Genomic DNA, 26,239 nt, shown 5'->3' on the forward strand with positions numbered 1-26,239 from the left:
GAAAAACACATTTAGACTGAAAGGTTAATTGAGTAAAACCACAAATCACACATTCTTATTTTCTTTCTAAGGTTGCAAGTAAAAGTTTTCATCAGATCTCTCATCCTTAAAGTCTTCAGCTTCTTTGCTCTCACGAGTTGCAGAATATTCTTCTGTCTCTAGTCTGGTCCCTGTTTTTATTGCTCTACGCAGCTGATTCCAGAACAGTTCCTGCGCCTGTGTTGGGTTAGTACAGTCTGAACCAGGCCACTGCAGGTAAGTCTTTTTTAACATAACTTTCCTCATGCGATGATACGAAGACAGCTGCCTCTCAGAGATTGGCTCTAGAAAAACGAGCAGGAGAACATCTCTGTGCTCATCAAAGAGTCTGTAACTGGCAAGCTGGATTTCCAGAGAACACCACTCACTTTGCAGAAAATTCCTGCTCACCACACAAATGGTTTTCCGGCTGCTGTATACAGCAGAAACAATATTGTCTACAATATCACGGCCCAACTCAAAGTCCCTGTGGTGCAGGCAAAGCCGAAAAGATGATCCACCTCCCTCCAAGTTGGGTAACAATTGGTCCATGACCCATTGTTCATCAGATGAGTTATAGGAAATAAATGCATCATATTTACAATTCTCCTCCTCCTCGTGGAGTCTGCTCCACTGCTCGCTAAACCAGGCCCGAAACACATAGTAGCTGTACTTCATTTTCCAGTAGAGTTTAACATAGAATAAGGGAATGATTGTAAACAAGAAGATTGCAGCTGATGTGCTAAAAAACAGGTACATTCCTATATCTCCGCGACAAACTTTAGTGTCAAAATTGTAAAATTTGAGTTTTGGATTGTGTTGGCATGACAGGTTGTACAGGTACACCACCTGAACATTTGTGTTATTCTTTGTATAATTTTGCAAAGGCCCGTTGTTGCAGGTGCAGCTTACAGGGTTATCTCGTATGTCAAGGTAACGAAGCATAGGCAGACTCATTAATGCGTCTAGAGAAAGAGTCTGCATGGCATTGCGGTTGAGCTGCAGTAAACGTAACTGTGTAAGATTCCCAAAAACCTCTTTGGAGAAGTTCTGAATGCCCATATTTTCTGCAGCCAATCTGGTCAAATTTCTTAGATTTTTAAAGACCCCTGGTTCTAATTTTTTCACCCCAACACAGCAGTTATCCAGTGTGAGGAAACTTAAGTCTGTTAGGTCATCAAAGGTATCAGGAGCAAGATGGTATATGTTATTGTTGGTGAGATACAAAGATTTCAGTGAGTAGAGGCCACGTAGTAAAGTGCGTGGTAAAACGGTAAGTCCGTTAGGTCGCTGCCGATCTAATTTCAGATCAGTCAGTCTGCTGAGATTCATGAATGGTGACTCATGAGTTTCTGTTATGAAGCAAATCTGATTACTCTGTAAATCTAGCACAGTGAGGGTGTCTTGAAATGCATGGTATAAGAAAGGGTCAATTTGTTTTAGCTGGTTTCCATCTAGATAGAGCTTGGACAGGCTTTTTAGTCCATCAAGACCCGATTTCTGAAAATGGGTAATCTTATTACCTCCAAGATCCAGTGTATTTAAAATTTTCAGGTTGAAAAAAGTCCTTTTGAAAATGACAGAAATGCGGTTGTTGCGAAGGTTAAGAATTTGCAAACTGACCAGATCTTCAAATGTGACATTGAACAAATCGGTTAAGAGGTTATTGTCTAAACGAAGTGTCTCGAGCTTTTTTAGTCCCTTGAGAGCGTGTCTATGGAGAAATGCAATACTGTTTATGTTAAGTTGTAGCGTCCGGATATTTGGTGTATTATAGAAAGCATAAGAGTCAACTTTTAAGATGCGATTGTAACGATAACTCAGATTTTCCATTTTTTTTAAATGAAACATTTTGTTTGTTTTACAGTATTCTAGGGAGCTGAGATGGTTGTGCTCTGCTTTGAAGTCTTCTATGTATACATGTCTTCCAAGAAACTCAAGGCAATATGCGCTCTTTAGGTTGTTGCGGGATAGATCCAAAGCCCCTGTGATATTAGGACAATAGGACAGTGTGTTATTTGTAAGTTTCCTAATCCCATTATTACCCAGGTTCATATTTTTAAGATTTTTCTCTTTCAGCCTTTTTTTCAACAGTATGCATAATTCTTTGAGCATGCTGTCATTGTTCAGTCCTGTACCAGAGAAATCAACATGACTTGCATTGATGTTGCTAATGTTTAAAAACTCCACTACCGTTACATTTGTTGAACGCAAACGCAAATAATTTATAGTGCTCAAATCAATTTGATCAAAGGCTTTTGTAGGCAGCCGAGAATTGTATGACAAATCTAAAATCTTGATAAAGCTGAGAAATGAAGGCTTACATCCCAGCGTTAATAGATTATTTTTGCAAACATACAAAACAGTGAGGGACTGGGGCAGTGACACATTTGAGTGTCTGAGAGAGGTCAAATTGTTAAAGCAAAGATCCAGTGTCGTCAGATTTGTCAGATGTGCCACAGACTTAGCAATGCCTGAGAAATCTGACAGAACGTTTTGTCTCAGGATTAAAGTGTCTAGCTTGAGAACAGATGAAAAAATATCCTCGGGCAGCCGTTTCAATGCATTGTTGGCCATGAAGAGGGAGGTGAGATTTTGCAGGTCCTTAAACAGAGAAGGGTTGAGCGCTGATATTTTGTTTAATGACATGTTCAGAGTCTTCAGTTGATACAAGCCTTGGAAAGCTAACTGACTGATGCTTGTCAAGGAATTATTATCAATTCTGAGGTGCTGGAGGTCTACTAGGTTACTAAAGCTGTTGTTAGGAAGGGCCTTCTGCGTCAGACGAGTTCTTAAAATGGTGAGATTGATGGCAGATGGTGGCAGGTCACTGACAATATCAATAATATTCATTGCATTTCGATGCATGCAGTTGAAAGTTTTCCCATCAGAATCTGCTTCTGCAATGCAGTTCCTGAAACTGTAACTACTGATGAGTTGAACAGCTGCAAGAACAACTGTAACTGACAGCAGCTGATGAGTTAGGTTTGCCATTTTGTCTTCTTGCAGTGCAAAGAAATACTCCTTTTTTCGTTTTGTTTGTTTAAATATTAAGTTGAAAACGTCTGAAGGCCTCTGTGTTTTTTCATCAGGTGAATGCCGTACAGGGATCTGAAAAGAGAATACTTTCAAATCAGAAAAAATTCTAATATCAGATTGCAAATTCTCGCTTTAGGTATATCATTGATGTTGTCAGCTTTCTCTTAAAATCTGACAATAATAATAATGTGCTTTTTAAGACCCTCAAAGCGCTTTACAATTCCACTATTCATTCACTCTCACACACTGGTGGAGGCAAGCTACAGTTGTAGCCACAGCTGCCCTGGGGCAGACTGCCAGAAGCAAGGCTGCCATATCGCGCCATCAACCCCTCTGGCCATCGCCAGTAGGCGGTAGATGAAGTTGCCCAAGGACACAATGACCAAGACTGTCCGAGCTGGGGCTCGAACCGGAAACCTTCCGATTACAAGACAATCTACCAACTCTTGAGCCACGAACGCCCCTGAGCCCCGATCGCCCCAAGTACAAGTACATTTAAACATTACAAAGACGTAAATTGACAAACTAGCATTGTATATCTGATTGATTTTTAATCATTTTGAAATATTGTAGAAACAGTATACAGGACACTCATCATGGCCAAATAATAACAATTAATTAAGCTGTTTTATATATAGGACTACAAGTGTTGCTGGAGCCTGCTGCCTTCAACTGACATTTTAATTTAGACTCAGTATTTTTATAATTACTTTACTAACCCAAGCTCAGATTCTTACCTTTTCTTGTTGCTGTTACCGTTTCTTATTAGAAGCAGTTGCGAGTCTCTAGGAATAGTCTCAGCATAAAAGAATCTTCTAATCCTGAGGTGTGAGGAGCGTGTCCCCGAAGAAATTTATACGATGAGAAAAACTTTGTTCCTCTTTTCTTATGTTTTCACATCCACTTTCAATATAAATGAATGTTTGCCCTTCTCCTCCTCTTTAGGGTTTCTCTCACGTCATTGCGGTCCACACAATGCACAATGTTGAAAAGCAATGAATTCCTAATTGAATACTACAGGAATGCAATATATGGCAAAAATCACGATATCAATAATTTTAGAACGTTAAAAAAATGCATAGAAAGAGTTGAGAAATAATTGGGTACTTTCATATGTATAATTTGTAATTTTCACCCTTTACAAACATAAATTCTTATGATTTTGCAAATAAGATAACGTTTATTTCCTTTCCTTAGACGATCCCAAGAAAACTGAAAATGTCATGATATGTGAAGTTAATCTAATTTGTACTTACTTAAATTAATGCTGTTTACCCTGCCTTCTCAGACAGCTTTGTTTTAGGTGGCCACAAAAACATTGAGTCAGAAAGAGGAAGCTGTCTATAAAAATAAAATGTATAGAAAGAGTTGCGAAATAGTTTTCAGAAATTTCTTTATATAATGCGTGCCACTTTTAAGATTCACCCTTTATAAGCATAACTTTATAATATTGATATCATTCCTCAAACTTCTCCAGGAAAACTGAAAACATGTCCTGATAGTTTGAAGTTATAAGTTACCCTAATTTGTACTTACTCAGATTAATGCTTTTCGCCTCACCCTGTGCCTTTAGACAGCTCTGAAGTACATGGTCAGCCAAAAATAAAACACTCAGTCAGAAAGAGGAAGATGTCTCCAACGTATTCTTCTTCTTTCATAATCCTTTACAGCTGTGTTCAACTATTTAATCACAACACATTAATTCCAATAGTTTTATTGAAATATTGTTTTTGAGTGGATATACAGTTTGCATTCAGACATCTATAAATCACGTATTTTTAACACAATTATCTTAAACATTAAAAAAAGAAAAATATAAAATTGTGAACATTATTGAATTATATTGTAGGTAGTAAAACAGTTCTCAGAAATGATGATGATAGTTTACCACCATAAACCGGTTGACTTTTTTTTTGTTTGTTTTGTTTTGGGGGTTTTTAAGGGTGGTTAAGAGCCACTTGTGCTGCAAATCCCCACATATCCGTCAGATTTTTCGCTGATTTGTTGCACAAACTTGGTGTCAGCACAATGAGTCGCTGTTGAACTTTGAGTGAAAGATGTGGGGTTTTTCAGCCTTATTCTAAGACTCAGAGCTCACATTTCAAATATAACAGATATACTATGTAATCCTATTAAACTATAGAATGAAAAAGGAAAAACAAGAAGAAAATGTCAGTTTAGTCCAATTATCCGACTTTTATTCTTATCAAATCCTTTAGCTTTACTACAATATGTCTATGCCATTTTTTTAAAAAAGATACAGAAACTGAAGAAATACATTTTCACGTATTATTTTACTTTGATACTTTGAGGATATCATATATTGTATAAATTTTCAGTTTCCTCTTATCTTCTGCTCACGTGCCATCTGACATAATCCACATGCTGGAATGCAGGCCATGACTAACCAGTCGTCACACACAGAGCCCTGAGGAAAAGCAAAGTCACAGTAAACTGGTAAAAACATCTTTTTTTTTTTTTTTACAGAACCATATTTAGAGTGATGGGATTTCAAGAATGTAATATAAAACACCATCTAGATTAGAATTCTAGAGAATTGTATGACTTCATGATTGAATTCATGATTAGAATTCTAGCCTTCTTGTTTAATAAATGATTAGACATCTGCAGCACACTTACACCAATATTGTATCTGTTGCGTATGCTTGTCCGTAAAGCAATCAGGGCGCCAGGAAGGCAGGCCAGGCAGCAGCTTTCATCACTGTCCTGAGCCACCTTACAAGCCAGGATGCAGGGAACGAATGTTCCACAAAGACCTGGAGGTGAGACATGTATCATCATATTTATGTTCATGTTACACTGTTGGTAAACTTCAGCATGTTCCCATAAAATTTATATAGACACGTACAGATGCCGCAGTCTTCACAGCAGTCGCATGCATTTGTACTCCACTCTGACGACCCAGAGGACACCGTGTACTGTGTCACAGTCACCTGAGGTTGTGCATTTATCACATTTGTCTGGTATTCCATGGCTGCAAGCAGAAGAAAAATAACTTGGAGCAAATTAAACATGAAAGTCACTTACTTTACCAGTTTACTTCCTTGTTTATAGAACTTTTGAGACACTTTTATATCGTTTCTTTATAACAAATGTTATATATCCAAATCTGTGTTGTGAAAGCTTCTTAAGATTTTATTCCAACCAAAAACAATTAGATCTTTCTTGATTAAGAGTTTACCCCAAATCAGATATAAAGAAAATCAGTTAGTAGGATGAGTTTAAACTACCTTGATTTGTAACAAAATTTGCAGTCCCCTTCAACTCTTGAAGTTAGTATCTGGCTCCTGAAAGCGAGGTCTGAAATTGAAGACTAGGATAGGGTTTACAACCACAGCTCTTATACCCAGTGACACAGTATGCGTAGGTTGTAGTTCAGTTTCTACGTTGATATGGGATGGCAAACAATGACAAAGTAAACAGGGCTGAATGTCTTGTAAAGGAAAAAATGAAAAAATGTTTGGTCTTGGGGCGTATCACACACCTAAAACGGTGCACCTAGAATGATGCAGGCTTTATCAGCACAATAGCACTCAAGGGACAAAGCAGGAACTTATTGTACATTTACATATCAACAAGGTTTTGACTTCATGGCAGGTGTGGTGTGTGTACATAACAGGGGACAAGCTGAAAAAATTAAATGAACACATACTCTGTTGACTACATAAAGTGGCGCTCTGTATGTATGTACCAGTGACTCAAGAAATTACTCATGAAAAGCACGGAAATATTATACTTATATAATACAATTTAGCAAAGTATTTCTGACTTCTAGGCTGTTCAAATGCCACTTTTGTTGTTGTTCTTTATGGCTTTTTTTTGTTAAAAAAAGGTAATAAATCATCAGTTCAAATGTACAGTGCATTACATTACATTATTAATTCATGCTTCAGTTTTAAATATGACTTACTTATCTCTGTTAATCAACTCTATACCACAGGCCTTCAATCTGGCAGTAATTAAACCACTACTTAAAAAGCCATCACTTGACCAGCTTTCTTGGCTACTTATCTCCAACCTTCCTTTTATCTCAAAAATTCTTGAAAGAGTGGTTGTAATGGTAATGCTAAATGGCTTATTTGAAGAGTTTCTGTCAGGTTTCATAACTTTGCAAAGTACAAAAATAGTGTTAGTGAAGGTTACAAACAGAGGCGGAGGTGTGAGTGCCTGGCTTAAAACAGGACATTTTAGCTGCATTTAACCTTCAGTTACTCTTTATATAGTTAGGTAGGAGTCAGACCAAGTTTCTTTTTAGCTGAAAAACATTACACCCAGGTAACCTGCAGTGTTGAAAACGGGTTTTCCGACGATGTTTGCTACCCTACAATTCGTCCTACTCTGTAGTAAAATCAGCAACATTTGACCGTCCTGTTGCTCCCATTGAAATTTATATAGCCTATTTAAAATCTAAAACTTAAAATTGTCCATAGCCTATTGTTGTTACCACTGTCCTGTTTGAAATAAAATGAGAGAAGCTGCTTATTTTGTCATATGTGCCGATATTAAACCCAAGGTACTAACTAGCTAACTGACTGCACGCCCATTAACCTTATAACTCCTGGTGTGTGTGTGTGTGTGTGTGTGTGTGTGTGTGTGTGTGTGTGTGTGTGTGTGTGCAGAGAGACAGCCAGGTTCATAATGGATATAAGGACGTTTTTCAAAAAAAAAAAAAAAAAAAAAAAAAAGGTGTAAGATCAAATGATCCGTCAATAAAGTGTCCATAATTATTCAGCCCCCTGAGTCAATACTTTGTAGAACCACCTTTTGCTGCAATTACAGCTGCCAGTCTTTTAGGGTATGTCTCTACCAGCTTTGCACATCTAGAGACTGAAATCCTTGCCCATTCTTCTTTGCAAAACAGCTCCAGCTCAGTCAGATTACTTGGACAGCGTTTGTGAACAGCAGTTTTCAGATCTTGCCACAGATTCTCGATTGGATTTAGATCTGGACTTTGACTGGGCCATTCTAACACATGGATATGTTTTGTTTTAAACCATTCCATTGTTGCCCTGGCTTTATGTTTAGGGTCATTGTCCTGCTGGAAGGTGAACCTCCGCCCCAGTCTCAAGTCTTTTGCAGACTCCAAGAGGTTTTCTTCCAGGATTGCCCTGTATTTGGCTCCATCCATCTTCCCATCAACTCTGACCAGCTTCCCTGTCCCTGCTGAAGAGAAGCACCCCCAGAGCATGATGCTGCCACCACCATATTTGACAGTGGGGATGGTGTGTTCAGAGTGATGTGCAGTGTTAGTTTTCCGCCACACATAGCGTTTTGCGTTTTGGCCAAAAAGTTCCATTTTGGTCTCATCTGACCAGAGCACCTTCTTCCACATGTTTGCTGTGTCCCCCACATGGCTTGTGGCAAACTGCTAACGGGACTTCTTATTGTTTTCTGTTAACAATGGCTTTCTTCTTGCCACTCTTCCATAAAGGCCAACTTTGTGCAGTGCACGACTAATAGTTGTCCTATGGACAGATTCCCCCACCTGAGCTGTAGATCTCTGCAGCTCGTCCAGAGTCACCATGGGCCTCTTGGCTGTATTTCTGATCAGCGCTCTCCTTGTTCGGTCTGTGAGTTTAGGTGGACTGCCTTGTCTTGGTAGGTTTACAGTTGTGCCATACTCCTTCCATTTCTGAATGATCGCTTGAACAGTGCTCCGTGGGATGTTCAAGGCTTGGGAAATCTTTTTTTAGCCTAAGCCTGCTTTAAATTTCTCAATAACTTTATCCCTGACCTGTCTGGTGTGTTCTTTGGACTTCATGGTGTTATTGCTCCCAATATTCTCTTAGACAACCTCTGAGGCTGTCACAGAGCAGCTGTATTTGTACTGACATTAGATTACACACAAGTGCACTCTATTTAGTCATTAGCACTCATCAGGCAATGTCTATGGGCAACTGACTGCACTCAGACAAAAAATGTTTGGAATCATGTATGATTTTCGTTCCACTTCTCACCTGTACACCACTTTGTATTGGTCTTTCACGTGGAATTCCAATAAAACTGATTCATGTTTGTGGCTGTAATGTGACAAAATGTGGAAAAGTTCAAGGGGGCTGAATACTTTTGCAAGCCACTGTAAATCCAGAATCAAATTTAAACTCTGTCTCCTCACATACAAGGTCTTGAATAATTGGGGCCCATCTTACCTTAATGACCTCATTCACCACTCTGCATTTAATTATTAGCTGTTATTAATCTCAGGCTCTCTTCTACACTCTGTCTTTGGCCTGTTTTTCCCTTCTCCCTCCCAGCCAGTCGGAGTAAGTGGCTGCCTCCCCATGAGCTTGGTTCTGCCGATGGTTTCTTTCCATTAAAAGGACATTTTTCCTTCCCACCATCGCCAAGTGCTTGCTCATATGGGGCCATCAAATTCTTGGGGTTTTCCCTGTATTATCATACGGTCTTTGCTATCTTACAATATAAAGTGCCTTAAGGCAACTGTTTTTGTAATTTTGCACTATATAAATACATTTTTTTGAATTGAACAGAATATATTAGTTGACTTGATGATTCAATGTGGAAATACTGGAACAATATTGTCTCTTCATCACAGCACTGACAAGTTTATTTTTAGCGCTTTGTAAAGTCATTGATCAGCACTTGGACCAAGAGGTTTTTGTCAAACCCCTCTCATCACATCAAATTTGTCCCAATACATCCTCATTCATTACACTGAACACTGAATCTCTTTGAGGTTGCTGAATTCGCTTCTTTACATAATGCACACCAGTGACTGTACACCTGTCCACTCATCCAACATCATTGTTTAATCTGCTGATGACGCATTGTTGTTGAGGTAATCTCAGGTGAAGATGAGTCAGCATACAGAGATGAGATATGCCCATCAGCAGTAGCGGTTTTTGATAGGGGCGACATGGGCGGTTGCCCAGGGCGGCATCGTGGTGGGGGCAGCATCACGGGCAAATCGGAAAAAAAAACGTTGCTCGTACTCATGCTGCCCGACATCAGCCAGCGCATTTTGGAGATGGAATAGGCACCGGTCGGTTTTCTGCCGCCCATTTGCTGGGAGTAAAGGCGCCCTCCGTTTGCGAGGTGCGCCTGCTGCTTGCGGCACATGGAGGAGAGGGCGGGGCGGCGGGGGTTTCACTGGCTGGCTGGAGCAGCATCTAATAACCAGCTCGCAAAATAAAACAAAATAAAAACAAACCAACAAACACGAAACACCAGACATTATGATACAGACTTATAATTTGTTTGAAAATGTTTTTTTTCAAAATTCTATAAAGTGAACGCGAGAGCCCTCGGTGCGCCTGCTTGCTGCTGTGCTGAAGTCAAAGTAAACAATTTACAGTTTGATGATTTAAAGTCTGGCACACAAAGTGTCGACAGGGGAGGGGGGCGGCTGCTTCCAAATAGAGCACAATATTCATTCATAATGTTGTAAATCCAAGCCATTTTGTATTCCTGGTCTGAATCCTGGGTTGTGCGAAATCCCAGAAATAAACCCTAGACAAAGCATATTTGTGAACTAAGGTGTAGGTCTATTAGGTTATGTTGTGGTGATCCTCGGATTGGGGGATGGGTGTTCATACTGGAGTGCAAAATTAAAACCAATGGAAGATGGACAAGTAAAGTTCAAAGCCATCAGGTGCTCAGTTTAGAAAAAAAGAGAAACGAGCAAAAGATACAGGTAAGCAGATGTGTCATTGGATAATGGCAGGTCATGTGTCCTGAAACAATCATAATCAGAATACTTTATTAATCCATAAGGAAATTATGTGGGTTACAGTTGGTCCAAGAAGAAATGGTAAAAATAGTAACAGTAACAGACTAAACTCCAAACAATACATTATGTTACAGATTTTACATATTTAGGAAATAGCACTAATATATACAGATCACTCAATTATAAATATCAAGAATTAACAGAGGTGATTATAAATAAATATCAAGAAAATTGACAAGAATATTCCACAGTAGATAGAGCGTGTGTAAAAAGGGTGTAACTATTGCAGTGTTTACAGTGTATTGGATGAAGGAGTTGTACAGGGAGATGGCCACAGGCAGGAATGATTTCTTGTGTCGTTCAGTTGTGTGTTTGGTAATCTCAGTCTCTCACTGAATGTGCTCCTTTGACTAGCCAGTACTTCATGGAGTGGGTGGGAGGTATTATTCATGATTGTCCTTATCTTGGAAAACATCTGCCTCTCAGACAACACCCTGACAGTGTCCAACTCCATCCCCACAACATTACTGGCCTTGTGGATCAGTTTATTTAGTCTGTTGGCATCTGTGACCCTCAACCTGCTGCCCCAGCATGCAACAGCATAGAGGATAGCACTGACCACAACAGAGATACAACAAGATAACATTAGTTAGTAGGGATAGTGAAAATGTCAGTTTATGTTTGTTAGCCACTTGGCTATGATAGTAAACAGTAGACACTGATGTAGCTTACTGAATCTTTTGGACTGTGTTCAGCACAATATTAATTAGTCATTGTCAGTTATTGATTTGTTCCAATAACAGTTTTTACAGTAAAATATGTTATTGTACAATCCTTAATATATTGTATGTGTGGGTGCGGGGTGGAGGGTACCTGGGGCAGGGGGCGGGGTGGGCGGGCGCCAGAGGGGGGTGTTCGCCCAGGGCACCAAACAGGCTAAGACCGCCACTGCCCATCAGTGTAGTGTTCAGTGAACATAGTAGTTTAGAACACCTTTAGGACTAAAGAGTTGATACTGAAATACAGGAGAAGCTTGACTCAAACCCAGCCTCATTTTGTATTGACTGTGGAGAGCTTGTGAGTTCCTCAGTGAGACTCCACTTTCTGCTGTTATAACATAATTCACATCAGTGTGGTACGCACGCTGCTCTGTGGCAGAAAAAAATGGTGCTGCAAGCACTGGTGGAGAAAAAACCACAGGTTGCTATCTGTCAACCCTAGAGGACATTGCCACCTCAGACCACAAAATGTCATCAGGGACTGCTCTCATTCCAGTTAGGGACTTATTCTTCGTCTAAAACATGCACCTCTAGGATTGAGAGACCCTTTCTTTCCAAAAGCTATCTGTGTTCTGAACACTTGCATCCACCAATAAATAAATACGCCGATAACTGACTCATGCTGCTACTTTTTTATTTCAATAAAGCTACAAAATACAAGTGTAAAATGACACATTAATAAAACACTTAGGGTTGATTTTTTGTTTACATTGGGTCACATAAGAAAAAGTTTGAATTTAAACATGGAAGCATAGTGTTTGACGGGCTGTCAGAAGAACAAAGGTGTATGCCTTTGTCTTTACTGCAGTAGCATATATACATATGCATATGTATATATGCTATAAGTAAAAAAGTATTGTTTTTATTTCAAAGTTGTAATTTAAACATTTCTACAAGTAGGACACAAAAACATGTATGATGTTACACAATAGCTTAATTTTCCAGGAGACCTTCGGTTGAGACAGATGTAACCACAACAGTATTCAGTTCCTCTCAAACGAATGCACTGGTCGTTTTTCAAAAATAACACTTGTACCGTGAGGGGATATGGCTCACTCAGACTATCCAGCCTCTGTCTCGTTTATGACTCATTTCTTAACTGAATTTTTCAATTTGCACTTGAATGTTCTTGAACCTGACTATGCAATTATCTACTGCTTAAACATACTTTTTTATGTTTTCACCTTAGTTTCAAACTTGTGGACAGACTGTTTGTTGTCATTGGTGCCCAAACCTCATAAACTTTTAAAGTTTTTTAAAGTCTGCATAGAGACATCATCTGCAGGAAATCATCTCTACCACAGTTCAAGCAAATGATATATTCTGATGTCATCCTCTTAAACCTATGTTTAATTTAACCACAAAGATAAATGCAAATAATGTCATATCCTGTCTTCTTTAAAGCCTGCACAATCATTAAGCCTTCAGTATCTCTTTCACCAGCCTTCATCAGCTTGTATCCTGTTTTTATAAAAGTTCTGAGGGTAAGTCTTGTTTGCTCTATTTATACATATATATATAATCTTTGAGTGAGTTAACATGGCTCACTCAGTCAATCCAGCTTTAGCAGTTTTAACTGAGTGACTTTAATTAAGTTGCCCACTGCTTGCTAACACGTTTTTTAAAATTTTTCATCTTAACTCAATTTAAAATTTATACCCTGAAGTGTCAGTGGAGTCTTTTAGTATTTAGTACGCTAATTTAGTAAAACAGTTTTAGCATTTACTTTTAATTCACTTCCAAGAGCCTTTGAAGTACCTTTAACATTGTTTCTGCACACAGCTTATATCCTGTTGTCATCCTTTAAACCAGGGGTGGGGGAACTCGAGGCCTCAAGGGCCGGTGTCCTGCAGGTTTCAGATGTGTCCTTGATCCAACACAGCTGATTTTAATGGCTAAATTACTTCAACATGTCTTGAAGTTCTCCAGAGGCCTGGTAATGAACTAATCATTTGATTCAGGTGTGTTGACCCAGGGTGATATCTAAAACCTGCAGGACACCGGCCCTTGAGTAATATATGTAATGCATATTTATAGAGAGATCTTATGTTTTCAGTGAGGAATGTTTTTTTTTTCTTTTTCAGAAGTCACCAATGTTTGAAATCACTTAATAAATCTTATAATGCAGTCCTGCTGAGCTCTAAACTGTTTTATATTTTCACATTTTGACATAGTAAATTGACAAAAACAGGAAAAAAAAAAATACTCCTGAAGAAACAAACAAACAAGTTACTACATTGTAGGTTGAGTGAAATGCTTGATACGTCGAAGCAAGTTGAACTTGCAGCATAGTGGCGAGTGTAAAATTTGTGCCAACAAAGCACTTTCACTTCTCCTTAGTTGTGGAGGATTTCTTTGCAAAAACAACTTTCTGCTTTTTAAAGCCTGACAACTTATTGTTTTTTACTTTATGATGTGTAATCAATTTATGTTTTCAAAGAAGATGCATTTTCTTCTAAGTTTTCTTTGCAATGGAATATTTTTCATATAAGCACAGTAGTCATGCTCTGTCTGTCTGGCTGACGCTTACAGCTAGGTGGAGACATGGATTAAAAATATGTGTAAAAATTTTCCTGAAACAGTCATCAATTCCCACTTTAGCTATGTTTTCATCTGTCTAAAACTGAGAGAAAAAAAAACAATCAGTTCCTGAAATTCTTACTTCTTCTTTCTAATCCTCTGTCATCTGGCTAAGGCAAGATGTGAAAAGGGATGTTTGGCAAACGTGTTTATGAGAACAGTGTACTCTCATCTCCCTTGGAAGGTTTTAGGTCTTCTGCTGGCTCGCCGTCCAATCCCAGATTCAGTCATGTCAACCACAGACAATATCTGGGTGAGTGGATATTTTTGAAATTTAGTTATTAATTTAATTTATTTAGTTGTTATGCATAATTGTTCATTAGGAAACACAAAGTGTTACCTGAACCTTGTCCAAAAGCAAGTCTTTTTTTAAATTACCCAGGTCTTTGAAAGATATTGATGAGTTCTGTATCTCTGTCTTCTCACAGGATTATGATTATTATGGAAATATGACAGAAGCTGTTGCAGCTCCGTGCTTACAGGAAGACATCTATGGTTTTGCAGAGAAGTTCTCCCCTGTGGTATACAGCCTGGTGTTTGTCTTGGCAGTTGTTGGCAACGTGCTGGTGCTGTGTGTGATCAGACGCTACAGAATCTCTCAGAGTGGTGGAGCTTGTGCCTTTTCCTTAACAGACACCTTCCTCCTTCACCTGGCCATTTCAGACCTTCTTCTGGCCTTCACTCTGCCCCTGTTTGCAGTGCAATGGGCTCACCACTGGATGTTCGGCTTGGCTGTTTGCAAGATCTCAGGTGCTCTCTTCTCCTTAAACCGGTACAGTGGCATCCTCTTCCTGGCCTGCATCAGCTTTGACAGATACCTGGCAATCGTTCATGCCATCAGCTCAAGTTGGAAACGAAGCACATGCCATGCTCAGTTTGCATGTGCCATTATCTGGGCAGTCTGTCTGGGCTTGAGTGGAATTGACATTTACTTTAAACAAGTGGTAATGATAGACCTTGTCGGTCAGCAGAGGGGGCCCGTGTGCCAGGTGTGGTTCACTGAAAACACTTTACAGTGGCAGGTGGGGCTGGAATTTGTCAGTGTAGTTCTGGGCTTTGGGGTTCCCCTCCTAGTTATGCTCTACTGCTACATCCGGATCTTCAGGTCTCTGTGCAATGCCTCTCGCCGCCAAAAGCGCAAGTCTCTCCGCCTCATCATCTCCTTAGTGTCTGTATTTGTAATCTGTTGGGCTCCATACACCTGCTTCCAGCTGGCAGATAGTCTGCTAAGGCTGGGTGTGTTAAGTGCATCCTGTGAGCTTGGCTATGTGCTTGACGTTGGAACTCTGATCACTGAAAGTCTGGGACTGTCACACTGTGCCCTCAATCCTCTGCTGTACGGCTTTGTAGGAGTGAAATTTAGGCGGGAGCTAGTCAGAATGTGTAAGGGGCTACTGGGACAGAGGAGCTGGCTGGCAATGGAAGGGTGGCGAGAGCGAAGGCTTAGAAAAGCCACGGGATCATTCAGTTCTGCAGAGAGTGAAAACACCTCGTATTCTGTCATGGTGTGATTTTAGTCAGAGATACATAAAGAGAAAGGAAGATGAAAATATATTTTTGTGGTTTTGGGTGTGAAGCTTGTATTGTAAAGTGTGGTGAAAACTGAAATAAAATGTTCTCAAAAATATTTGCTACATGTTATTGGTGCTTTTTTGGAAGTTTGCAGTTTGTATTGTTTTGATTTCTTTGGTGTGTGACACGAGCAATGGAGTAAAACCGATTGCAAAATGCTGATGGTGTCACAAAATATTTCTTGCTAACTTACTGTGAAATTTTTTGATTTCTACATACTCCTAAAAAGCTTGATCAGCAGTATTGGGTAACGTTTGCATAAGTACTCAGAGTCAGATCTCATGTATTTATTCCCAGTAGATTGTAAATTTTTAAAAGATTTTAAATCTGTATATGTTATAATTTATGTCGTAGCATGTATAAATCAATCATCCTATTTGTGTGCTTCAAAATGTTTAGTGCTGCAAAAGATGAAATGGCTATGGCTCTTCTTAAATTTTCTATGTATCATTGAAACGCAACCTTTATTTTGACCGATGCTGAAAATTTTTGTATTAAATGTTTTAAAGGAAATTATTGTCCAGTTGTCTTTTATGTATTTTTTCATTGCTTCCCTACAGGTTTACTTTTTGCCAGGAATGTCATTGCTAAAAAAATAAAATAATTAAAAAAAACAAAAAAAAAACAAAACACAATTATTAATCTCACTGAGGAAAACACTAAATGGATTTAACCTCTATAATCTAGCATGAAAATACTGAAAATACCACAAAGCGAATAAACTTTATGCTTTGTGCAAGAAAGCAGTCTTGGCTGGAAAGCTGAAGGTTGACAGAGCTCACTTCCAGGTGCAAAGTTCCAGGAAGACAGCTCTCTGTTTTTCTTGCTTAGTTTTTTATTATAGAAAACTGCATGTGGCACCATGGTGAAGGGGTTAATACATTTGCCTGACATGCAAAACCTGCCCAGCATGTGCAGATGGTGGTGATTCAGGCAGGTTATTTGCCATAAAAAAAAAACTCTGCCATATCAAATATCACATATGCAGACCCACTTTCTGTGATGAATCTTTCACAAATAAGGGAGCAGCTGAAAGTCAGATCTTTTTACAGGGAACTTCAGTGACACACAGTTTGGAGCCAGGTGGTCCGAGTTTGACGACAGAAAGAATTTTCACAAATGAGTGACTCATTAGCTCTAAGCCATTGCAACACAGCTGCACTTGCAACATTTACTTGAGGCACACTGTCAAGTTTAACGGAAGATTATCTGTCAAGATAAGAACCTTAACCTTCATAAACCACACTGGTTGCTAAACGTGAAAAGGCACTTAGAGGTAACCATGCATAAGTCAAAAAATATAGAAACTGTAACTAAGACATCAACTCTGATATTTCATGAGCGAAATCCGAAGAGCCGTTACTAGACCCAACATTTGTTTTTATAAGAAGCAAAAGTACCAAAAGGTTTAGAAACACCTTATGTTTGATAACATCATTAATTTAAAAAAATACATATATTTATTTCAAAAGTATTCATGCAGTTGTGAGGTTTAAATGTAAACAGATCTGACATTAAAGTAGCTTACTGCAATGAAAATATTTTGAAGTACATAAAAATTAGACAAAAAAACAAAAACGTTTGAATCTACTTGAGAATTACACATTTCAAAGTCAGCTAACTTTTAAATAGGTATTTAGTATACTGTCTTTATGTCTATTATTTGAAGTTAATTTAAATACTTACAAAATAAGAGCTGAGTTGTGAGACCTGCTTGTTTCTACGAAGACAGATGGCCTTATATTACATTACATTGACCAACTGAAATGAAACACAACACATGAGTGCTACATTAAGTTTAACTGTATGTTTACAATAGATGTCAGACATGTCAGACAATGTCTAATGTAAAATAATACAATAGAAAAAAACACATGTAAAGTCTGATTACATGTAAGAGGATTGCCCTCTGGTGGAATCTGATTAAACAACAGTGTAGATTAAAATAATTTGCCTAGAGATTCAATAATATAAACAGTGGTAATTACAGAGTCTTGTGGAGACCTAAAAAAAAAATCACAGCACGTCCTTTCATCACCTTTACATTACTGTGCAAAATTCTTGAGCCTTTGCTTCCAAGGAGTCAGATTTTGGACATGTTTACTCATTTTTCATTTTTCCGTACAGTCCTTGTACCTGTGTCAGGGTCTCCTGGTCCTTCTCCAGGTGCAATGCAATGATCTGGCAATCTCTGTTGGGCTCACTATGGTGAGCAGGCTACTGATAAAGAGGTGATTTCAGATTTACCTGCGCTCTCTCTTTTCACATGCCCACTGCTATCAAGAGAAGAGTTGTTTAAGAGGGAGAAGTCAGGAATCAGCTGTTTTGATAGAATTTGGAAACAGAGTTTCAGAGGAGACAGAGCCACCAAGAGAAGATCACTCACCTGCCCCACTGCCAAAAGCCTGACTTATGCTAAATTACACAAGAACTGGACTGAAAATCAGTGGCAATGGGTCATATTGACTAGGGAATCCAAATTTTAAAACTGTGGTTCAAATTACCATAAAGTAGTACAGTCCAGCTTTCTATGTCAGGTAAGATAAAACACATTTACTATCATATCACTCAGATTTTGTTTTTCAAAATCAATGCCTTTTGAAATTTCCAACTGAGGAGGGAAAAAGTTTCTCAAACTGCAGAGCTTCATGCGAAGTAAGTACATTTATTTGGATATATCACAATCATCCTGCAATATTTACTGACTTTTATAAAGTATTTTAAACTTCTGTTAAAATACTTTATAAATGTTTTATTTGCAGCAAAGTAAGTCTTTTTGCAGTCTTTTTGTATCCGTTTGGATTCCTATGCGTGCACATTTACTGGAAACAGTTGCCCTGAACACTTCTGATTTTATAGAACCTTTGATAATTACTTCACAAAGAATAAATAGAAAACCTGTGAGACTGTTTTATAAATTATAAATGCCTATATTCTACCTAATCCTGCCTCACAGTGCCATCATCACACCATAGGAGTTGTGTTGGGTTTATCAAGAACTGACTTGTGTCATAGGACACACGATGTGATGTGAAAATTATAAAAATTGCATATGGTTGTAGGGATGAGCAATTAATGTCCCATGGGGCTACATGAGAAAATGGGGCTGCTATGAAGAGCTGCTTGAGTAAGCTGAACTCTGACCTGCGCATTATTAAGTTTATCCCTTTATAAGTTTATTCGTGTGGCCTTGCACAGCAGTCCCAATTTGTTATGTAACACCTGGGGAAAAACAATTGCTGAGCCCTGTTGGCACTGCAGAAGTTACGTTTTTACGTTTACATTTTACAGGCAATTATTGTATTTCTCGGACTATAAGGTGCACTGAACCCATTTAATCCCAAATTTTTCCCTGCAAAATAATAAATTTTGTTAAGGTAATAGGGGGTTAAAATGTCAACAATTGTTGCCTGTGGGATTAAATGGGTTAAAATCCTTTAATTTTCTCAAAAATCGACAGCGCACCTTATAATCTGGTGGGCCTTATATGGATTAATTCTGGTTAACGTGTCATCCGTGGATATCTGCATTTTACCATTCCTCTTTCAGATGCTGCCTTCAGTAGTCACCACAGCAGATCATTTCCCTCCAGCTCACCCTGTCCTCTGCATCCTTCTCCGTCACACCAGGCCTCTGCATGTCCTTCTCACTACATCTATGAACACCACATTCCTCTTTTCCTCCTGCCTGACAGCTCCATATTCACCATCGTTTGTCTAATACATCCACTGTCCTTCCCCTGCACATGTCCAAACCATCTCAGCCTTGCCTCTCTAACTTTGTTTCCACTCGAACCGAGCTGACCTCTCCTGTCCTGTCTGATAAACTATTCTAATTTCTGGGAAAAAACTAAAAGCATTATTATAAAAATGCTCTTTTATGCTTTAGTGGGTTTTTTTGCAAAGCACAGTTGCACATTCCCCCCAAAACTAAAATAATTATTGGAATTACATACAAAACTATGAATGCATTATTTTATGCATAGCTGTATCGGATCGCCACAGAGAGCCTATACATCAGGAAAAAAAAGTCCACAACAAATTCATTTACATCTTTGTGGACCTTAGTTTGCCCACTGGTGTGCAGTCATGTTGGAACAGGAAGGGGCCATCTCCAAACTATTCCCAGAAGGTTGGGAGCAGGAAATTGTCAAAATGTCTTTGAATGCTGAATTATTAAGATTTCCTTTCACTTGACTTAAGTGGCTGAGCCCTGAAAACAGTCCCACACCATAATCCCCCCTTTACCTAACTTTACGCTTGGCACAACACAGTCAGACAAGTACCACTGTCCTGGCAACCGCCAAATACATCCATTGGATTGCCAAGTGGAGAAGCGTGATTTATCACTTCAGAGAAGACATCCCCACTAAAGTCCAGCGGTGGTGTGCTTTACTGTACTTTGCGTTCACTTTGGCTATGCTGAGTGTGTGAAGAGTTTTTAAAACAAAAATTAATTATAAGAATTTTGTAGCAAGAAAAACCTAAGGGTGTTTGTTTTAAGAAGTTTTCCAGGAAAAAGGGTGTAGCCATGGGTAGGATCAACATCCTCAGGAAATCCTGTGATTTTCAAAAGCAGTCTGGATGTTTACATATTAACAAATCCAACTTAATGCACTTGGGTGACCACATAAGACAGATGGAGACATGTAGCATTCCTATTCAAAGGATCACTTTCAGTTAGAAATCTCTGTAACTGTAACATTAAATTCTGTACCAATGACTTCCTGATTATGTTGTTTTCTGCTGACTCTGAGTTTGGTATTTATATTTCTTGATTTCTTGTTTTAGTATGTTAGGTCCATGTCCTCTTTCCATGTCACTGACATCTATCTTTGTGTGGACCTCCGCTCTTTTCTACAGTGTCTTTTTTCTTGCCACTCTTCCATAAAAGCCAGATTTGTAGAGTGCATGAACAGAGTGCTCCCGCCATGAATAATTGTCCTGTGGACAGATTCTCCCACTGCTCAGGTGGATCTCTGCAGCTCCTCCACAGTCACCATGCTTCTTGACTTGTTCTCTTCGCCCTCCTGGCTGCCAAATTAGGTTGACAACCATGTGTCGGCAGGTTTGGAGATGTGTCACACTCTTCTTCAGATTAATTAAACAGTACTCAGTAAAATTTGGGATATGTTTCCATAACCTAACTGTTTTAAACTTTTCCACAACTTCATCACTGTCCTGTCTGGTGCTTTCCTTGATCTTCACGATGCTGTTTGTTCACCAGTGATCTCTAACAAACCTCTGAGGGCTTCAAAGAGCAGCTGTACTTAATCTGACATTAAAGTTCACACAAGTGGACTCTTATTTACTAATTACGTGACTTCTGAAGGCAATTGGTAGCACCGGATTTTATTAAGGGATATCGGAGTAACGGGGGTATAAATAGTTTTTTAAGAAGCTGCTTACTCACCATTTCTTCTGCTTTCCATGTTTTCCTTGCTTGTTTGTTTGTTTCTCACTTTGATACTCACTAGGATTGTACAAACTCTGTTTTTTGCCTTGTACGCTGTATTTACATTGACATGTTTGCACATGATTCCATTTATCACTGTTTACCTTTGCTTCAGCTCCTATATTGGTCTTTGACTGTGAACTTCATGTAATTAGGTTTACTTAAACAGCATCATGCACCCCACTTGAAAAGGGATTGAGTGGAGTCAGGATTCTGCTTCAGTTTTAGGTTTGTCAGTCATGACCCTGCGCCCCATCTCACAATTTTACAATATCAACAGCTCCCACTAGTGTTAGCGGCTCTTATTGTAGTGCTTTGTCAGTTTTGTGCCCCTTAATTTGCCAGGTACAGGTTGTTAGAAAGAAGCAACACTGAAGTGGTTTAATGGGACCTTTTTTCCTCAATAAAGGCATAGGTCTCAGAGATTGAGCCTGTGTGGAGGCTTCTTTTTTTTTTGATTATCTGTTTTTGACTTGGATTAAGTTTGACTGTGCTCCAATATTTCCGGTTGGATCCAGATCGTTAGCTGAACATGCAGAACAGGGTCATTGTACTCAGTGGGATGATAGCAACATCCTCTGAGCATTAAGACACTCGTGGGAAGATGAGGGGATAGCACAATATTTTATCTATAAAATGAATTTAGTCTTTAAGATTGAAAGTAAAATCCTTGTCTGAGGGTGCTTCCAAAGTATTATAAAATCAAGGCTATAGCCTCGTGTGGGATCCACAACCCCAAGAAAACCTGTTTTTGTTTTTGTTTTTTTCAAAAGCAGCCTGGATGTCTAAACAGGAACAAACTCAACTTAATTAACCTGGTTCGACACATAACTGGAAGCTTATAGCATTCCTACTCAAGGAACTGCTTTCAGTCAGTCAGAATTCTCTGTAAAAGCACCTGAAACATGAAGTTTTTAACTGCTGATTGTTAAAAAAAAAATTTACAACTGCGTTACTGATCAATTAATCAATAAAACTTGAACATTAAAAATTCTTCTGCAGCCTCCACCCCTCCTTTCTTTTACTTCATCAATTTCGACTATGGATTTTGAATTATGTTTTTCATTATGTTCGTCTGTAGATATTGTCAAAGGTTTGGTTTTTATGCTTGTGTTTTCTTTTCTTGGTAAATTTTCATTATTTTCACCACAAAGATGATAACAATTCATTTTTCAGTGAATAGTCACCCAAGAGTCCTTGGTCTGTTAACCCTGTGGATGTACTGTAATGTTGCAAACAGAATTGTTTATGCATTTTAACATTTCACACAAAAACATAAATCAATGTATTAAAAAATGTGGCAACCTAAAATAACATCTCATGTCATCTTACTTCTATTACAACACTTTCCAGAAATCAGAAAAGCGAAATATTATAACCTGCCAACAAATGCAGGTGTGAGCCCCAAATAGACAAAATAATTTTTGTCCTATCACGTTCAACTACTGATGCAGGAAGTACAGAAAACAACAAAATAAACGGTGCTTATTGCAGATTATCTAATATACAAGCATACTTTGTATGCGTGGATGTTAATGTTTTTCTCTTCATGTCCATTTATATGCTATTCATTACAGCCATCCTCGGATAACAGGGGAGTTGCAAGTTTCTACGTTTGCTTGAGGCTCCCTGTCAAGCTTAATGGAAGATTAACTGCCAAAAACCATACACTGATTGCTAAAATGTAAAAACACACAGCTGGGTAATAATGAACAGAAAGTTTTGGAAACACCGGGTTAATCTTGTGTTTAATAACTGCATTATTTTTATCTAAAACATTTATTAAGTGCCATGGTCCCTGGTCTTTGACCCAGTGTTTCGAGTTTGTTTTTCTTTGTCCTTAGTTAAGAGTAGTCTTATTTAAGATTTCCTGTGTTTTCCCAGGCTAATTCCTCTCTCCTTGTTTATTTCATGTGTTTTTAAGCCCTCGGATTTCCTCAGTTCTTGGTTGGTTTTACTTCTGTCTCCCATGCTCTGCTCTAGTCCTGCTGCCAAACAGCTGCATATTACATAAAGAAAACAAAGGCTAACACAATGGACAGCTGAAACTAAAATAAAGTAAAGCTTCACTTTCTGTTTTGGACCTTGTTAGAAATTCCAGAATTTTGTGTCACTATGGCAATTTCTGACATAAAATAATGAATTACATGAATGACAAATAACAAATATTAATAATTGGCAATGAAGTGGCAATTTTGAGAAGAAGTTAAAGTGTTTATAACTCTTTTTGTGCATGAGGGGCTTTAAGCTACCAATCAGCGAGTGGGGTGTGCCTATGTTAGGGGTTTCCTATGGGGAGATTTGAGAGAACTTTCTGATATACAGCTTCTGAGGCACTGATTGTCAGAGTTTTACCCCTGATACTGCTGGATAAACAGAAACTCACTCAGGAACGAGGTCATAAAGAGCTCAAGTTTTCACTTGCGAGAGGGAAGCAGTTGTCTCCAACCCACTTCAACTTGCTTTCCCCCTGCACTTTGTTTTTATTGTTTACACACATGAATATTCATAAAGCTTGTTGCTGTATTAACTAAGAGAAATTACTATATATGGTTACAAAGTGTATTGTGCAAGCATGGTTATACAATGTGTGTGGTTATATGATGGGAGTGCAGCCCTCCCAGGATGCTGTCGGTGTCTTGTCCCAGTCAGGTGGCTTCCTTCATTGAGTAGAATCTGTTCTTCTCAAGGCTGCTTGTTCCCCTTATCGAGGTCGTGCACGTACTCACATGCGTGGGTTACATAGAGAGCAAACAGAAGCATTCTAGCTTTTTAAATGGCAACCTACAACACATACATTAAACCTAACACTGATGTATTTTTGTCTGTTCTGTTTTTGTCTCCACAGTATATGGACATGGCACAGCTGCATGTGGAAACTGACGGAATCTTAAAGTCCGATGATTATTTGGAATATGGCCAGAACAACACTCATGATTATCATTATGATGCAGCGAATACAGTGAATAGCCCTATAGCGTTTACAGTGTTTAACAGTACAGTGGATAATGTTCCTGTGGAAAGAGGCAGTGAGGGAGTGTGGGTCCCTGCTCTGTATGCCGTAGTGTTTTTTGTTGGAATCCTGGGAAATATTATTCTCCTGACAGTTCTGGTTCAAAAAAGGAGACTGTGGAGCCTATCAGACACCTTTATTCTCCACCTGAGTTTTGTGGACATCCTCCTCCTGTTAATGCTGCCCTTCTGGGCTGCAAAGATGACTCAGCTTTGTGACTGGTTCTTTGGGACTTTCAGCCAGATGTTTGGGGTTGTTTTCAAGATAAGAACCAGATGTTGTGTGAAACAGAGACTGAAAGTGAAAACAAGACATTTTCAGTGAAGCTATGAGAAAGCTGAACAGTCATTGTACTCAACAGGATGACAGTGACATCCACTGAGTATTTAAAATTTTCAAAGAAGAGAACAAGATTAGAAACAGAGGTTTAGAGTAGGAGAGAAGTGAAAGGGAAGAAGTCAAGTGTAATTTTTATAGATGTTAGAGGTTTGTGTCTTACACTAAGTTTTCTCTATCTTATTCTAGCTCAACTACTACTGTGGGATCTTTCTGCTGTTTTGCATCAGTATTCAAAACTACCTCTCTGTCATCCATGACATCCAGTTGTATTCCCACGGGAGGCGCTGGTTAGTTCATATCAGCTGCCTGTTAGTCTGGCTTATCTCTGTCCTCCTCACTGCACCTGACTGGATTTTCCTGGTGGGTAAAAATAATTACACAGAAGATAATACTTGTGTTAATATCTACCCTCAATCTGGAACTGACTGGCAGTTGTGGTCTCGCCTGCTACACCACATATTTGGCTTGGTGCTACCTGGAATCATGTTGATGATCTTTTGCTCACATATGCTACGGCAGCAGTGCAGCTGTAATGGCCTCCCAATCCAGAGAAATGTCACCGTCATCCTGTCTCTGGTGGTCGTATTCTGTCTGTGTTGGATGCCGTACAACTTCATACTTGTTTTGGACACTCTCCAGAACAGTCTTCAGGATCCTCCTAACGATTCACATGAAGGTTCTGAAAGTTCACTAAAAACCCTTCTTATGGTCACCTCTGCTATAGGCTGCCTTCACGCCAGCCTGAGGCCTCTGCTGTATCTCGGCCTGTGTGGAAACTTCAGGCAACACTTACTGACCATGCTGAGATGTAATAAAACTGAACCAGAAAGCTCACTTTGAGATCTTGGTGTAGGCCAGAGACAGCAGCCTGATCACGGTCAGGTTCAGCAGGAAGAGCTGGAACGGATGATGATTGTAGAGAATCCGTTAGCTTATTAAAGATGAACAGACCCTCTTGTGACTCAGATGTGAGCAAAATATTGTTACACTCCTGACTATGCATTGACAATTAATGAATTAACACTTTAATGGCCACACCAAGAAAAACCATTGAAACTGTTTTTCTTTGTATTTTTTATTCCTTTGACCAAGAATAACAAGAATTCAAACTGAATTTAAATAGACGCCTCTCCCAAACGGTTACCTCTAATCAACGTAATCGATGTAACACATACTCACCCTATCTATGTTTTCATCTTCTTTTGCTTTTCCTTTCAGCTGGGTCACCAGAGCATATTATCTGCTTTAATTTTCCCCTATCCTCAGCATCCATCACTGTCACACCAACCCTCTTCATCGTCTCTTTCACTATATCCGTAAATCTCTTCTGTGGATTGCTCCTGATTGGCATCTCCACATTCAGCATCCTTTGTCCAGTATATCTCCAATCTCTCCTCTGTGCATGTCCAAAGCATGTCAGCCATGTCTCTCTAACTTTGTCTACAAACTGTTCAGCCTGAGCCATCTCTCTGATGTACTCATTTCTAGTCTTGTTCACTCGAATGAAAATCTGAACATCTCCAGCTCCTGTCCTTTAGTCAGTGCTGCCGAGTAGCCTTCAGACTGAACGTAAAATCAACATAAAGGAACATGTTGACTTATTTAATTGTTAATTTGTTATTTTAATTTTATTTTTGCTTTTAAGATTTTTGCTTAAAATGTGTGTTTATGTCTAAAACATTTTTTATAATGTTCCACATGTTCTTTATACAGCTAACACTTTTACATAAGCAA

General features: G+C 38.9%; 3 protein-coding genes and 1 pseudogene across 3 annotated transcripts; 2 read left to right on the top strand and 2 right to left on the bottom strand.

Moving 5' to 3' along the window:
• Positions 1–66: 66 nt before the first annotated feature.
• Positions 67–3,012, bottom strand: tlr21 (toll-like receptor 21). The gene has a single exon (XM_063485937.1). The coding sequence runs from the start codon at positions 3,010–3,012 to the stop codon at positions 67–69; it is 2,946 nt and encodes a 981-aa protein (XP_063342007.1).
• A 2,380-nt stretch (positions 3,013–5,392) lies between these two features.
• cnfn (cornifelin) lies at positions 5,393–6,050 on the bottom strand. The gene is made up of 3 exons (XM_063484873.1): positions 5,927–6,050; positions 5,698–5,834; positions 5,393–5,485 (listed from the first exon to the last, which is right to left on the bottom strand). Exons 1-3 carry the CDS (start codon positions 6,048–6,050, stop codon positions 5,393–5,395), a joined length of 354 nt encoding a protein of 117 aa, XP_063340943.1.
• An 8,243-nt stretch (positions 6,051–14,293) lies between these two features.
• Positions 14,294–16,169, top strand: cxcr3.2 (chemokine (C-X-C motif) receptor 3, tandem duplicate 2). The gene is made up of 2 exons (XM_063487142.1): positions 14,294–14,380; positions 14,556–16,169. The coding sequence occupies exons 1-2, from the start codon at positions 14,357–14,359 to the stop codon at positions 15,636–15,638; spliced, it is 1,107 nt and encodes a 368-aa protein (XP_063343212.1). The 5' UTR covers positions 14,294–14,356; the 3' UTR covers positions 15,639–16,169.
• Positions 16,170–24,010: 7,841 nt separating this feature from the next.
• Positions 24,011–25,444, top strand: LOC134635494 (C-X-C chemokine receptor type 3-like; annotated as a pseudogene).
• Positions 25,445–26,239: the final 795 nt, after the last annotated feature.

Source organism: Pelmatolapia mariae, linkage group LG10_11, assembly GCF_036321145.2.
Source record: "Pelmatolapia mariae isolate MD_Pm_ZW linkage group LG10_11, Pm_UMD_F_2, whole genome shotgun sequence".
In the NCBI taxonomy this organism is placed as follows: Eukaryota; Metazoa; Chordata; class Actinopteri; order Cichliformes; family Cichlidae; genus Pelmatolapia; species Pelmatolapia mariae.

Excerpts from the sequence above, each read along its gene's own strand:
- tlr21 (XM_063485937.1), bottom strand. The coding sequence starts at position 3,012 with ATGGCAAACCTAACTCATCAGCTGCTGTCAGTTACAGTTGTTCTTGCA.
- cnfn (XM_063484873.1), bottom strand. The coding sequence starts at position 6,050 with ATGGAATACCAGACAAATGTGATAAATGCACAACCTCAGGTGACTGTG. Across the intron at positions 5,835-5,926 it reads CTGTGAAGACTGCGGCATCT|GTCTTTGTGGAACATTCGTT; the intron begins GTACGTGTCTAT and ends TCTCACCTCCAG. Across the intron at positions 5,486-5,697 it reads GCAACAGATACAATATTGGT|GGCTCTGTGTGTGACGACTG; the intron begins GTAAGTGTGCTG and ends GCTTTTCCTCAG.
- cxcr3.2 (XM_063487142.1), top strand. The coding sequence starts at position 14,357 with ATGTCAACCACAGACAATATCTGG. Across the intron at positions 14,381-14,555 it reads CAACCACAGACAATATCTGG|GATTATGATTATTATGGAAA; the intron begins GTGAGTGGATAT and ends GTCTTCTCACAG.